This window comes from Anas acuta, chromosome 1 (genome assembly GCF_963932015.1).
Source record: "Anas acuta chromosome 1, bAnaAcu1.1, whole genome shotgun sequence".
NCBI lineage: Eukaryota > Metazoa > Chordata > Aves > Anseriformes > Anatidae > Anas > Anas acuta.
Window position 1 is genome coordinate 147356973 of NC_088979.1, and position 13780 is coordinate 147370752.

At 42.7% G+C, this 13780-nt stretch overlaps 1 protein-coding gene across 1 annotated transcript; it reads left to right on the forward strand.

Annotated features, from left to right (window-relative positions):
* The first annotated feature begins 204 nt into the window (after positions 1–204).
* On the forward strand, positions 205–10028 carry HSP90B1 (heat shock protein 90 beta family member 1). The gene is made up of 18 exons (XM_068664206.1): positions 205–371; positions 651–750; positions 1412–1553; positions 1633–1749; positions 1895–2226; positions 3072–3183; positions 3560–3676; positions 4984–5100; positions 5656–5793; positions 5880–5957; positions 6048–6113; positions 6375–6644; positions 6860–7105; positions 7378–7514; positions 7914–7992; positions 8087–8242; positions 8808–8906; positions 9773–10028. The coding sequence occupies exons 1-18, from the start codon at positions 320–322 to the stop codon at positions 9800–9802; spliced, it is 2388 nt and encodes a 795-aa protein (XP_068520307.1). The 5' UTR covers positions 205–319; the 3' UTR covers positions 9803–10028.
* Positions 10029–13780: the final 3752 nt, after the last annotated feature.

The following is a 13780-nucleotide window of genomic DNA, read 5'->3' on the forward strand; positions in this document are numbered from 1 at the left end:
CAAACGATTGGCCGGCCGCAACGCCGCCCGGCCAACCGTCGCCGGCCACGCTCCGTCCGCAGGAAACCGCACATGGAAAGCCGCGATTGGCCGCCGCCGCCCCGCGCCCCGCCCCCGCCGGCTCGCCATTGGCCGCGTGTTTGGCGTGGGGCGCCGCCATTGGCCGGCCGCCGGCTGCCCCCCTCGCGCTGCGGCGGGGGCGCCGTTGATAAGGCGGAGGGGGAGGGACGCGGCTGCGCCAGCGGCATCGGCAGCGGCGGCGGGGCCGGCAGGGCAGGGCTGGGCCGTGCTTGTCTCCGCCACCGCGGCCCGCGTCGCCATGAGGTCGGCCTGGGCGCTCGCTCTGAGCTGCGCGCTGCTGCTGCTGGCCGGTGAGTGCCCCCCCCTCACGCACAGCCCCTCACGGCGGCCGCCTTCTGGAACATTCCGGCGGCGGAGGATGAGGGGAGGGGGTGTGTGTGGGGGGGGCCCTGGGCCTGCTCATGGGGGGTGGGGGGGCGCCTGCGTGCGGTTCTGGGCGTTATTCCCACCCCCAGGAGGTGGGGGGGGTGTGGGAGGCTGGGGGGGTGCAGGGGGTGGGGGGGGGGGCTGATAATTTGTGTAGGGGCACTCGCAGGGGCTCAGCTCGCTGCCTGTCTCGTCCTGTCCAGCGTCCGTTAGCGCTGAGGAGGTGGATGTGGATGCAACGGTGGAGGATGACTTGGGTAAAAGCAGGGAAGGGTCCCGGACCGACGATGAAGTTGTTCAGAGGTTAGTAGGCGGGGGTGCTGGGTAAGCGGCTTGTAAAGCATCAGGAGGTTCTCTCGCGTTCAAAAAAAAATCGATTTTGGTATCAGGCATGCTTAACTGGCAGAGCGTGGGGTGTGGGGGTGTAACACGCAGAAAGAAACCCAGTCAGATGTTAAAAATAAAATATATGAAAACATTGTTGCCTACTATAGAGAGGTGAGCCTGAAGACTTGGACTCAGAAGTTTTCAACTTGGTTTTGTCCAATATCAGTAGTACTACAAAAAACAATAAATAAATAGGGGTTATTCTTGCACATAACTGCATGTGGCAGGTTAGTGCCCACTGGTTGAATAGCTCTACACCAATCAACTGCTTCAGATCCTCAGACGTATACCTCACATTGAGCATTGCAGGAGTTGTAATGTGCCTCTGTTTTTCCTTCAACTTCATAATAAAATAATCTTCTTTGCAATCATGGACTTTCACTTGCATTTTAGATTGTGGCTAGGCAGTTGACGATAGCAAGTCTCACAGATCTCATTTGGTCACCACATTTGGACTATCAGTGTCAGTGGCTTAAAGTTACTGTTTCTCTAGTTAGACCATTGTTGTGAGTGCTAGACAATTCGTGGAAACTGTATGTAGGCACAGTTGTTTGACAGTTTTTCATTATTCTTACAGAGAGGAAGAAGCTATCCAGCTAGATGGCCTAAATGCATCCCAGATCAAAGAAATCAGAGAAAAATCTGAGAAGTTTGCATTTCAAGCAGAAGTTAACAGGATGATGAAACTTATCATCAATTCTTTATATAAAAATAAAGAGGTTAGTACCTGTATCAGTAGAACATGCTAGAACTGTTTGTGTGTGTTCTTGAATTGCTGACAACTGGATTCTGTTTCAGATTTTCCTGAGGGAGCTTATTTCAAATGCTTCGGATGCTTTAGATAAGATACGGTTAATATCCTTGACTGATGAAAATGCTCTTGCTGGTAATGAGGAGCTCACTGTCAAAATCAAGGTAAGAAATGTCAGATACATCGTCTACGTTGTCTCTTACTGAAGCAGTGGCAGGAATGTAAGAAGACTGTATCATTAGGATATTAGTGTATTAGGTAGTGAGATTTAAAATAAAGTCAAATTTAATCTTTTTCTTTCTTTTTTAGTGTGACAAAGAGAAGAACATGCTTCACGTTACAGATACGGGTATTGGCATGACAAAAGAGGAGTTGATTAAAAACCTGGGTACCATTGCAAAGTCTGGTACAAGTGAATTCTTAAATAAGATGACTGAAATGCAGGATGATAGCCAGTCAACATCTGAGTTAATTGGCCAGTTCGGTGTTGGCTTTTATTCTGCCTTCTTAGTAGCAGACAGAGTTATTGTCACATCAAAACACAACAATGATACCCAGCACATTTGGGAATCAGACTCAAATGAATTCTCTGTGATTGATGACCCAAGAGGAAACACTTTAGGACGTGGCACAACCATAACGTAAGTATTAAGTTTCCTTGGAAAAAATAAACGTTTTATAGATAAATCTTTCTCACTGGAATATGTGGATGACTTTGGCATTGTGACTACATGTGGCATTTGGTTCTTGGAGTATGGATGTCTTCAGTTGAATAGAAATATCCAAACTATTAACTGCATGCAGAATGTGGGCTGGTAATGTAGCAATACAGTTCTTTATTCTGATGAATGAAAAAAATCAATGAGCTTACTGCCAACTAACTGTTTGCAAGCAATTTCAGACTTCAGCAGCCTGTAGATTCATTCAGTTTCTCAATGCAGTTGTGGTACAACAAAATGTCTACAGGGTTGTAGAGCCTTCTCTTAGAAACAGGTGACTGTTAATTCACCAGTCAGACTGGTCTGATGCGACTTTGAACTTAGATGTAGTTTGACAGCCCTATTTTTTTTTTTCCACTTTCATGTGCACGTAAGTTTCTTTGATCTGGGCTTAGAGGAGCCCTTCAGTCATTTTCAGGACTTCTTCCTACTGAAAGGTAGGGCATTGGCATGCCAATGATACTCATTGGAAGGAAAACGTTTGTCTTGGTCCTCTGGGTCCAAATGAAGTCGGAACGCATCAAGGTCCTGATCACTGTTAATTTGAGGTCTTTGTTTTGATTTACAGGTGTTGTATTATGCCCCCAATTGTTTAAAAAAAGTGATTCCATCTGATTGAAGTAGTCTTAATAGAGATTCAGTTTTTGAAGGAATAACTCGATATTTGCTAGTTGAGCTGCAGTTGAATAATTTTGGGTCACTAGAGCTGCAATAGTGGAAAGATGAGTCTCCTCCAGTAAGACTAACACTCTTGGCTTTTCTTTTAGCCTTGTCTTGAAGGAAGAAGCGTCTGATTATCTTGAGTTGGATACTGTTAAAAACCTTGTCAAGAAATACTCACAGTTCATCAACTTCCCCATATATGTGTGGAGCAGCAAGGTAAGTGCATTTAACAGAGCATTGTACACTGAGCTGTATTTCATAGCTCATGGTCTTTCAAGGGCCAGATACTTCAAGAAGGAGGGCATAGTATAGAATTTTCACTAGTCTAACTTCCTAAATTTTTACTGGTTTTGGCTACTCACTTTCAGTGGAAAGGAAGAACTGGCTAGTATTTTGCTAGTTACTTACTACTAAAGGCACAAACTTGTGCTAAGATCACAAACTTTGAAGGAACTTGGTTGTATTAACTCAACTTTTTTACCAGTCTCTCAGCACTGCTTTAACTTGGGTGATTGAGGCCACTTGAGAGAATAGTTTCTTGGCAGGTACTTCTAGTAAGTAGTCTAAACACCACTTTGAAATGTCTACATAGACAGAGACTGTTGAAGAACCTGTAGAAGAAGAGGAAGCAAAAGAGAAAGAAGAAACAGATGATGATGAAGCTGCAGTGGAAGAAGAAGAGGAGGAGAAGAAACCAAAAACAAAGAAGGTAAGCTCTTTCAGACTATATGAGGTCTTCTAAGTCGTGTTAGATACTTCAGCAGTTTTCATAGTCTTCCAGAGGAGTGTTTTCAAGCAGTCCCACCCAGCTGTAGTTGATCTTACCTTGTAAAATGGTAAATAACATGTGGTAGAAATAAGGTGAATATCAGCCCGCCGGCTTACTACAGGCAGGGAGCCCGCCGGCTTACTACAGGCAGGGAGCCCGCCGGCTTACTACAGGCAGGGAGCCCGCCGGCTTACTACAGGCAGGGAGCCCGCCGGCTTACTACAGGCAGGGAGCCCGCCGGCTTACTACAGGCAGGGAGCCCGCCGGCTTACTACAGGCAGGGAGCCCGCCGGCTTACTACAGGCAGGGAGCCCGCCGGCTTACTACAGGCAGGGAGCCCGCCGGCTTACTACAGGCAGGGAGCCCGCCGGCTTACTACAGGCAGGGAGCCCGCCGGCTTACTACAGGCAGGGAGCCCGCCGGCTTACTACAGGCAGGGAGCCCGCCGGCTTACTACAGGCAGGGAGCCCGCCGGCTTACTACAGGCAGGGAGCCCGCCGGCTTACTACAGGCAGGGAGCCCGCCGGCTTACTACAGGCAGGGAGCCCGCCGGCTTACTACAGGCAGGGAGCCCGCCGGCTTACTACAGGCAGGGAGCCCGCCGGCTTACTACAGGCAGGGAGCCCGCCGGCTTACTACAGGCAGGGAGCCCGCCGGCTTACTACAGGCAGGGAGCCCGCCGGCTTACTACAGGCAGGGAGCCCGCCGGCTTACTACAGGCAGGGAGCCCGCCGGCTTACTACAGGCAGGGAGCCCGCCGGCTTACTACAGGCAGGGAGCCCGCCGGCTTACTACAGGCAGGGAGCCCGCCGGCTTACTACAGGCAGGGAGCCCGCCGGCTTACTACAGGCAGGGAGCCCGCCGGCTTACTGACTTAAGGTTTATACAGTGAGCTTCTCAAAGTGGTACTGGATTAAATAAACAGAAACTGAGTGGTTTAAATTGAACATAGGCTTTGCTGTGCTGTCTTTTTCAGAGTTGCAGAGGAAGAGTAATCATGACACTTGAGTGAATGTGAAATGTGCACAGGGTACACTGAAGTGTGGACTTGCATTCTGTTGCCATGTGCTTATTGCTAATACATACATTTTTTGACATTATCCAGGCCACTCTCTAATTTAGTTTGTTGATTAGAAATATGTATTTTTCTAATGCTATTTTAGGACTTCATCCTCAGTGGAGATTCTGTAATGGACTCAAAACCTGAATTAAAGTACGCATCTTTATTCTTGTGTTTACATACCTAGGTTGAAAAGACTGTCTGGGATTGGGAGCTCATGAATGACATAAAACCAATCTGGCAGAGACCATCTAAAGAAGTTGAAGAAGATGAATACAAAGCTTTTTACAAAACCTTTTCCAAGGTAAGCTGTAAGCTTCAAAATTTTTCCGAAGCAGTAGGTTTACTGTAGTATTTTTTTGTTGTTGTTGTGTAAACAACACTGACTGCTTTGTTCTTAAGAATGAATTGCTGCCAGGAAGAGGACTGAACTGAAAGATTTCTGTGAGGTGTAGTGTTCAGCTAGGAGCTGTTCTCTTCTCCAGAGAGAAATTTTAAAAACTGACAGGGAAATTTTAATGTAGTTTAAGAGTGTCTATGTTTGTGTTGTACATGATAGGAGGAAACAGTGTGTTTCTACAAAGCCCTATTTACAAGTAAAGACAGTCTTAACATGACTTAAGAATATCTTACTGTGGTCTTGGCATCGCCTTGGTTGGCTTTAAAAAAGGGAAGCATCTAGTAGTTCTTAGAAGGTAACTTCTGTGCAAGTAACTCAGTAGAATCTGGAAGTTTTGGTTCTTTAAATCATGGTTAGGTAGCTTAATTATGTAATAACTTGCAAATTCGTCTTATAAATAGAAGAACTGACTTGCCAATACTTTGCCAACATAGACTTAAATGAAATTTCACTTCACAGGAACATGATGATCCAATGGCTTACATCCACTTTACTGCTGAAGGGGAAGTCACTTTCAAATCGATCTTGTTTGTTCCTAATTCTGCTCCACGTGGCTTGTTTGATGAATATGGATCTAAAAAAAGCGATTTCATTAAGGTAAGACAAGCAAGCGACTATTGCTATGGTTTTCTGTTTAAAAAACAATAATCCATAACCTCATCATTGTTCTTTCTCTAATTCAGTTGTATGTTCGAAGAGTGTTCATCACTGATGACTTCCATGACATGATGCCCAAATATCTTAACTTCGTTAAAGGTGTTGTAAGTATTAAAAAAAAAAAAAGTAAGTAAGACTTCATTTATGTTTCCAAATGCTGCTAGCTATACTTACAAAATTTCTTCTTCAATTAGGTGGATTCTGATGATCTTCCTTTGAATGTATCTCGTGAAACACTTCAGCAGCATAAATTGTTAAAGGTAAGATAGTTGGCCCTAAGTTTTAATTGGGGGCACATTGAAAATGAGTAAGTTAAGACATTTATCATCTAAATCTTATTGATTTTACTTTCACACCCCTAACAATATTTAAAACAGTTAAGTATTGGCAACCAAGCATTGCTGTTTTCAGAACACTTTTGTTTAAGCTTGAGTGTCCTGATCCCATTCTTTACAGTGAGGCTGAATTGAGGGATCTTTCAATTGCACATTGCTGTAACTCTGTATTACTGCTTTTTGTAGGTCATCAGAAAGAAACTCGTTCGTAAAACTCTTGATATGATCAAGAAAATTGCAGAGGAAAAATACAATGACACCTTCTGGAAAGAGTTTGGTACTAATGTCAAGCTTGGAGTTATTGAGGATCACTCCAATCGTACACGACTGGCTAAACTTCTTCGCTTCCAGTCCTCTCATCATGAAAGTAACCTTACAAGCCTTGACCAGTATGTGGAAAGAATGAAAGAAAAACAAGACAAAATATATTTCATGGCAGGTGCCAGCAGAAAGGAGGTAAGTGAGCAGGGAAGGAAAAAATATTATTGCTATAGTTTTATGGTACAATAAACATCGTGAACTGCCTGTACTTGCTGTAAAGCATGGTGTAGCCATGGTCATGTTACTACTGTTCAGTTTTCCTTGTGTTAACATTCGTAAAATAGCAGTACAATTTTCAGTAGCTGCTGGTATTGGTGTTAAACTGGTATCTTGGTCTGTCCTCATTATAGGCTGAGTCCTCACCGTTTGTTGAACGTCTTCTGAAAAAGGGCTACGAAGTGATCTACCTGACTGAACCTGTAGATGAATACTGTATTCAAGCTCTGCCAGAATTTGATGGCAAGAGGTTTCAGAACGTAGCAAAAGAAGGCGTTAAGTTTGAAGAAAGTGAAAAATCTAAGGAGAGTCGAGAAGCCTTGGAAAAGGAATTTGAACCACTCTTGAACTGGATGAAAGACAAAGCTCTGAAGGACAAGGTTAGAAATACTTAATGCTTGTTTGTATATGCTACTCTGGTTCATACAAAGCCTTGCAAATTCTGGGGATGTGGAGCTGACCATAATATCTTGGTCTGTTCTTCTCTGGATAAAGAAATATTTTAACACCTTTACTTCAGGAAGGTGGTGAGTTAGAATGTCACCTTAGAGCTTTCATAAAATACTGAAGTGGCCATGTGGTAGCAGATTTGAGATGTTTAATTCCCTTGAAGAGTTGTTCCTTGAACTAATATCAAGGCTTTTCTCTACAGATTGAAAAAGCTGTGCTCTCTCAACGTTTAACCCAGTCTCCGTGTGCACTTGTGGCTAGTCAGTATGGATGGTCTGGTAACATGGAAAGAATCATGAAAGCTCAAGCTTACCAAACTGGGAAGGACATATCTACAAAGTAAGCTTTCAGATAGCAGTAAATGTGAAATGCAGTTGATAAACCTTGGTTGGTGTGGGCACAAGAAGCTTCCATGTGGTTCAAATGATCCTCCATAATTTAAGGTCACTTCTAAATAAGTTGCAACCTCTATAATAGTCACTGTTTCAAAGCCTGTTAAGCAGAGTTTTACCTACTGAGCAATACTTCTCAATACTTGTCAGTAGTATTTGCATCTGTCACTTGGTGACATAAGATGAACTATCACAATAACTAGTATTTTTAGAGGATCACTAATACTGAAGCAGGGATGGGGGGGGTAACAATGTTAGTCAGTGTTCTTGAGTTTAAAGGGGTACCTGGGTCCCATTCTTCAAAACTTAGTGATGTGACTATTTCTGTTTCTTCTATTCTTTCCAGTTACTATGCTAGCCAAAAGAAGACATTTGAAATAAACCCCAGGCATCCACTGATCAAAGACATGCTGAGGCGAGTCAAGGTAAATAAGTAACAATAGTGAAATGCTGACTGCAAAGCTGTCAGTGCAGCCTAATTAACAGCTGTGTTTGTGGTTTTTTGTGCTTCCATATTAGGAAAATGAAGATGACAAAACAGTTTCAGATCTTGCAGTGGTACTGTTTGAAACTGCAACTTTGAGATCAGGATATATGTTACCAGACACCAAAGAATATGGAGACAGAATAGAAAGGATGCTTCGTTTGAGTTTAAACATTGACCTGGATGCAAAGGTTAGTTGCCAACAACTTGTAACTGATGAAGAAGCAGATATTTAAATCTATTAAGATGTAACTGCAGTGGTGTAGATTTGCGTATGTACCTAGTTTCCTATACTGAAGTGGTGTCAGGAGCTTGATCCAAGTTTCTGTCTGGGAAAGTGATGAGCTGATGAGCCTTTTGTGCTTGTATCCTCTTCCACTGCCACTGCTCTTTGCAGTTGAATGGGATTCTGCTCTTCCATTATGCTCTTTTCAAGTATTGCTGTCTTTAAGTGGTGGTTCTGTGGGAGTAAATTAGGGGCTAGACAGATGCATGTGCCCGCTTTACAAATGGAGAAATTCATAAGTTGGGTATAGGTCTTCCCTTGATGCTGTGCAAGAACTTAGGCTGGTATTTTGCCAGGGGAAATACGATGACGTATTAGTGCAAAAGAGAATCCAGTTTCTCCTAGTAACTTGGAGCACATGTTATGAACTGATAGTACCATAGCCTGTATTTAGCTAGTCTGTAACTAGCAAACATTGTAAGCAAATAAAGCTTTGAATGCATAGTGAGGTGTTTATGACCTTCCCACAGGTGGAGGAAGAACCTGAAGAGCCTGAAGATGCAGCTGAGGAGGCAGAGCAAGAAGAAGAAGAGGTGGATGCTGATGCTGAAGACAGTGAAACACAGAAGGTAAGATCTCAAGTTTGATTATTCTTCATTTTCATATATCTATGTGCAGCTTTACCTGGTGCTTCCTGACAACAGATTTCTTCACTTAGCATTCTGTGACCATAGCTGTCAGTGTAAGGGGTTTTCCAAGCTTTTCTTAGAGGGGAAAAAAAACTGCACAAATCTTTATTCTGTATCAAGCTTCTTTATAAGAAGAAAAAAACAGGTGTATTCAGGGTTTGGAGCTAAATTAAGCTAAAGATATTGTAATGAGTGCCCTGTGGCAAAAAGTAGTAGTAAATCCCCTACCATGAGCTTCCTGTTACCTTCTCACTTTCTGCAGCTTGTGGGCAGTAGTCTCAACAAATTGGCCATCAAGTAATGTGGTTTCTCAGTGATCTTAAACTTGTAAGTTACTGTGAAGTCCTGACTGGACCTGCTTGCTTAGGCTGCTTTCGGAAGAGTCCTGTAACAGTACATCTTGAGACTAATAAAAATACAAAGCTTATAGAGATGTTTGCCTACTATTATCTGTCAGATTACTTAATAATACACAGAACTGTAGGTAATTGTATTAGTTTTGATGCTATCACTACTGCATTTACAGAGCAGTATAACATGCAGTGATAGCAGTAAATAAGTAAGCAAAGTTATGGGATGTTAACAGTACTAATGCTATGCCTGAAAGGTAACTTAAAGTATTAAAAATGCTAAACTAAATCTGGGTGGACTGAAGTTTTGTTTTTTTTAATGTCTCTTCAAAAGTTATATCACTTCTGTTAGTGCTTTGGGAAGTATCAGCAGTCTTCCAGTTCATCTGAAACAGCTTTTGTAACCTTTTGCACTTTGAAAAAGCAATGTTCTGATTCTCTTGTTTGTCTCCACAGGAATCCACAGATGTGAAAGATGAACTGTAAACTGCACTTGCCTACCATCCTGCATTGGGGGGCTAGGAAGGGATGTGAATTAGGTTTTGTTTTTTTCCACTGTAAAAGGTTGAGGGATGGTGTGGGGGTTAAGGGCAGAGGAGATTTTTTTTAAGTTGACTTTTCTAAAACATTCCTCATGAATGTAAATTTGTATTATTTAACTGACTTGGTGTAAAATCTTGTCATGTACAAAATAAAATGTTCCCAAACACCAGTAACTCTAAATTTTACACAGTAAGCTCAGCTCATCTTAAAGAATTAAAGGGGTTGTCTTGAGTGTTCAGGTCCTTTGTCCAAAAGGGAATTTGCTGTCCTGAGGTTGTTCCACACTGGTACAGCCGCACAGTCAAAAACATATGCTTAAGGCTGGGTTTTGTGTTAACAGATGTGCTGTGCTCTTCAATCCCAAGTACACCTGGCATCTAAGGGTTCTACTGAAACTTCTTTGTGTGGAATAAGTATTCAGGAAATTATATAGTACTGACATCTTAAAGATGAGAGGGCATTTAAAAATAAGTGTTGGAATTGAAAGTCCTGCTGGCTTGAGTGGAAAGGCAATGTTTAAAAAAAAAAAGTGGGTTTGTAGCAGGCTTTCTGAAATATGCTTAAAATACAGGGGCACTGGATGTGACTTTATTGCACTTTACAGAACAGGCAGTGGTAGCTATTGCAGCTGAGATGAGCAAAAGCTTGTCCTTTCATTAAAAGGTTGAAGAATAGCTGGAAGCAATTTACTCTCTGGGAGCCTATCCTTATCCTCCACTGTCTTTAACCCTGCCTTTAACTCAGGTAGCTTTCCCAACAGCTGCAGTAGTCCTTTCTCCATTTTTTCATGTGGAAGCTCTTTGCTGTTACAGTTCCTCTTTAATGCTGTTATTTCTGAACTTTTTAGCTCTTGTTCTGTGTCCGTACTGTGACAAATCACTGTACCTACTTAAGCTAATTCAAGCCGCATCTGTTGACACCAAATGGAATACTGTGTAATTGAGAGAAGTTGGACACACCACTGTCTCTTCTACTTCCTGCATTAGTTTTGTGGTTGCATGAAGCACTGTTTTCTCACTAGTGCCTCTACTTCTGAAACAAATTTTCAGAGTTGGCAGGAAAGGTTTACATTGATTCTTCATTTGCCTTCTGTGAAAGTACATAGAGTTGTTGTCTAAGTACTGTTCCTATTTGAGAACCACTCTTGTTAACTAGGCAGGCAAAAGAGTAGACTTCAAATCTTATGATCTTAGGTGAAATCACCTATAATTAGGTGAAGACACCTAAACACAGAGGTGAAAAGCTTGTGTTCCCGTTTACTTTTACTAGCCTGTGTTGCCCAAATACTTAATTAGGGTTTATTTGTGGGTGTAGAGTTTATTAAAGTATGCTGTTTAAGACTGCCTGGAAAAGGAACTTAATTGGGGTAGGGGTTCACTGCTGAAGCATCTTTAATACACAAAGTTGAGTTAGGAGTGGTCCAACTCTTGAGTTGTCTAGCAGGTAGCAGTATCAGCTGTAATAGCAGCAGTCCTTTGTTAGTAAGTTCTTGAATAGGGCAAAAGCACCATTTTTAAGGCATGTGTTTTGTAGCAATTAACTACTACTAAGGTTTTCATTTAATATTTCCTTAACTTGCAGTGTTCCAGGTTCACTATATAAAGCTTGAAATATGAAGTAAATCCTTTAATGCATTAAAAGTACGCATGCCCATCTTACCTATGCTTGACCAGCCTGAGTAGCAGGCGTGGCTTAAGCCCACTGTCTGGTTTTGCAGCTCAGAAACCTGGTAGGAATGTTACTGGAGGGTGTAGGCTTGTTTGCTGTGGAATCCTTTTCTGTTTATTCCTTACAAACTTTAAACCACCTTTTGCTCTGTTCCATGGCTGGAGTTCTGAAGGCATTGATGGGTTACAGGATGCCCTGTCTGCTTCAGTGTCAAAAATAAAGAGCACACTTTGGAGTCATGCTTTGTGCTTCTTCATCTTCTTCAGCTGAGGCTATCATGTGCAGCATGGCTGTGGTCCAGCTGCTTTATTTACCCTGGAGTGACAAGTGTTTGCTATTAATAGGCACAAACATGCAGCTGTAGCTTTTTGTGAACTCTGAAACAGTGTCACCCCTGTAAGAAGGGTCTTGCAGTCATACTGAGTTGTTTTTTTCACTCCTGTAGTTGTTCTGATTCAGGGCAGTAACTGCTATTCAAACCAGGCACAGTGGTGGCTTTGCTGCCACTAGGTGAGCGCTCATGAGTGGTTCCCCCAGTGCTAAACCATGCTCCTTGTTGCTCAGTTTCCACTACAAGCAGGATGCATTTGGAAAAACGAAGCTGAATTTGATTAAATTTGCTGCACCCTGAAGTCAGTCAGCAGCAAAATGACAGAGTCTGATAAACTGTAAGTGAATCAGGTAAGGGTTGGTGAATCCTGTCCCTTTAAAAAGAAACAACAGTGGGTTTCAGTTATCCCTATTTAATATAAGAACAAAATACTGCCGAAGTGTCTCATCTACCTTCAATAAGCTATTACCTGGCTCTCAAAACTGTTGAGGTGCACAGTTATCAATCTAACCACTGATAGGTGCAGCAAAGCACAAATTGTCACCAGCACTGAGCCTAGTTAGATGTCTTCTGCTAGATTGTTTAAATTTCACATTTTGTGCCCAAATGAAGTCTTTTACTGTTGTTGCTGGTGGAGGGGTCATTGAAGTGGTCTCTGATCTAGCAGTACTAAGCCCAGGCTGCAGCCTAAACATCCATGGGGGCAGGTGAGAGCAGGGAATGATCTCATCCCACCTCAGCTGCTTTTCTCAATCAGCAAATAGTTGCAAGAGCTGTGTGAAAGGGAAGGCCTGTAGACATGCAGAGGGGCTACAACCTTTTCCCTAGGAAAACCAGTTCCAACTTAAGCAGGTATAAAATACCAACTACACAGCTGAAGTAGATGTAAAAGTGTTGTGCAATCATTTCTAGACACCTGTGTTATTACAAAAACTCCACGTATGCTGCCAGTAGCAATTAGTGAGCTTTTGTTTCCTTATATGAATCATCTGCTACCCCATATTTTCTCTTCCCAAACCCAATGGGAGTGAGATTTGAGGTTGAAGCCTGTGCCTAATCTGGGTGCCTTTGTCAAGGGAAAGCAATTCCTAGCATTCACATGCTCTGCTGCAGACTCTGCAAAAAGGGGTTGGCATGCCATCCTCATCATGCCAGCTCAGTGTGTATCTTCTTGAGTTCTTGTGCAAGAACGTTGTGGGGAGCCTGAGGCCTGAAAGGTAAACCTGCACTTAACAATACCTGAACAGAAGATGCCTACATCGAGGACAAACAGTTTTGCTGTTATCTGCACATATTTGCTCCATTTTAATTAATAGAATCAAATAGATTTCCCATCAGTAATACAGATAAACCCAGTGTAACTGCTGTAACAGTAGTTAACCAGCATTAGTCCTGTACAAGAAGAGCTGCAGTAAGGAGTCTTTATTTGTTCATGCCATAATTTGCTGCACTAGGTTCTGTATTATATAAAACAAAACTCTTGTTATAGTACAAGAAGAGGGTAAGTGCCAACAGTCAATGGGGGTTCTAGTACAGAAGAACAGACACTCATAAAGCTAATGAGTGTCAATAAAAGTTTGCTTTGTTTTGTTTTTTTTTAATGTTTTTACATGCTTCTCTAGCTTCCTATGCTTGTTCATCAGCTGTTGTGGTTTAACCCTGGCAGGCAGCTAGGCACCAGACAGCAGTTACCTCATTGGCCCCACAGGAGGGGGGAGAGAATGGGAGAGGTACAGGTTAGGAAACTCAGGGGTTGAGACAAAGATAGGCAGGTAAAGTAAAAGCTATGCCCCCAAGCAAGGCAGTCAGTTGCTGCTTCCCCTCAGCAGGCAGATGTCAGCCATTCACAGGAAAGCAGAGCTTTGGCACAACAGCTTCCTGGGAAGACAAAGACCATCACTCTGTTCACACATTTCTTTACT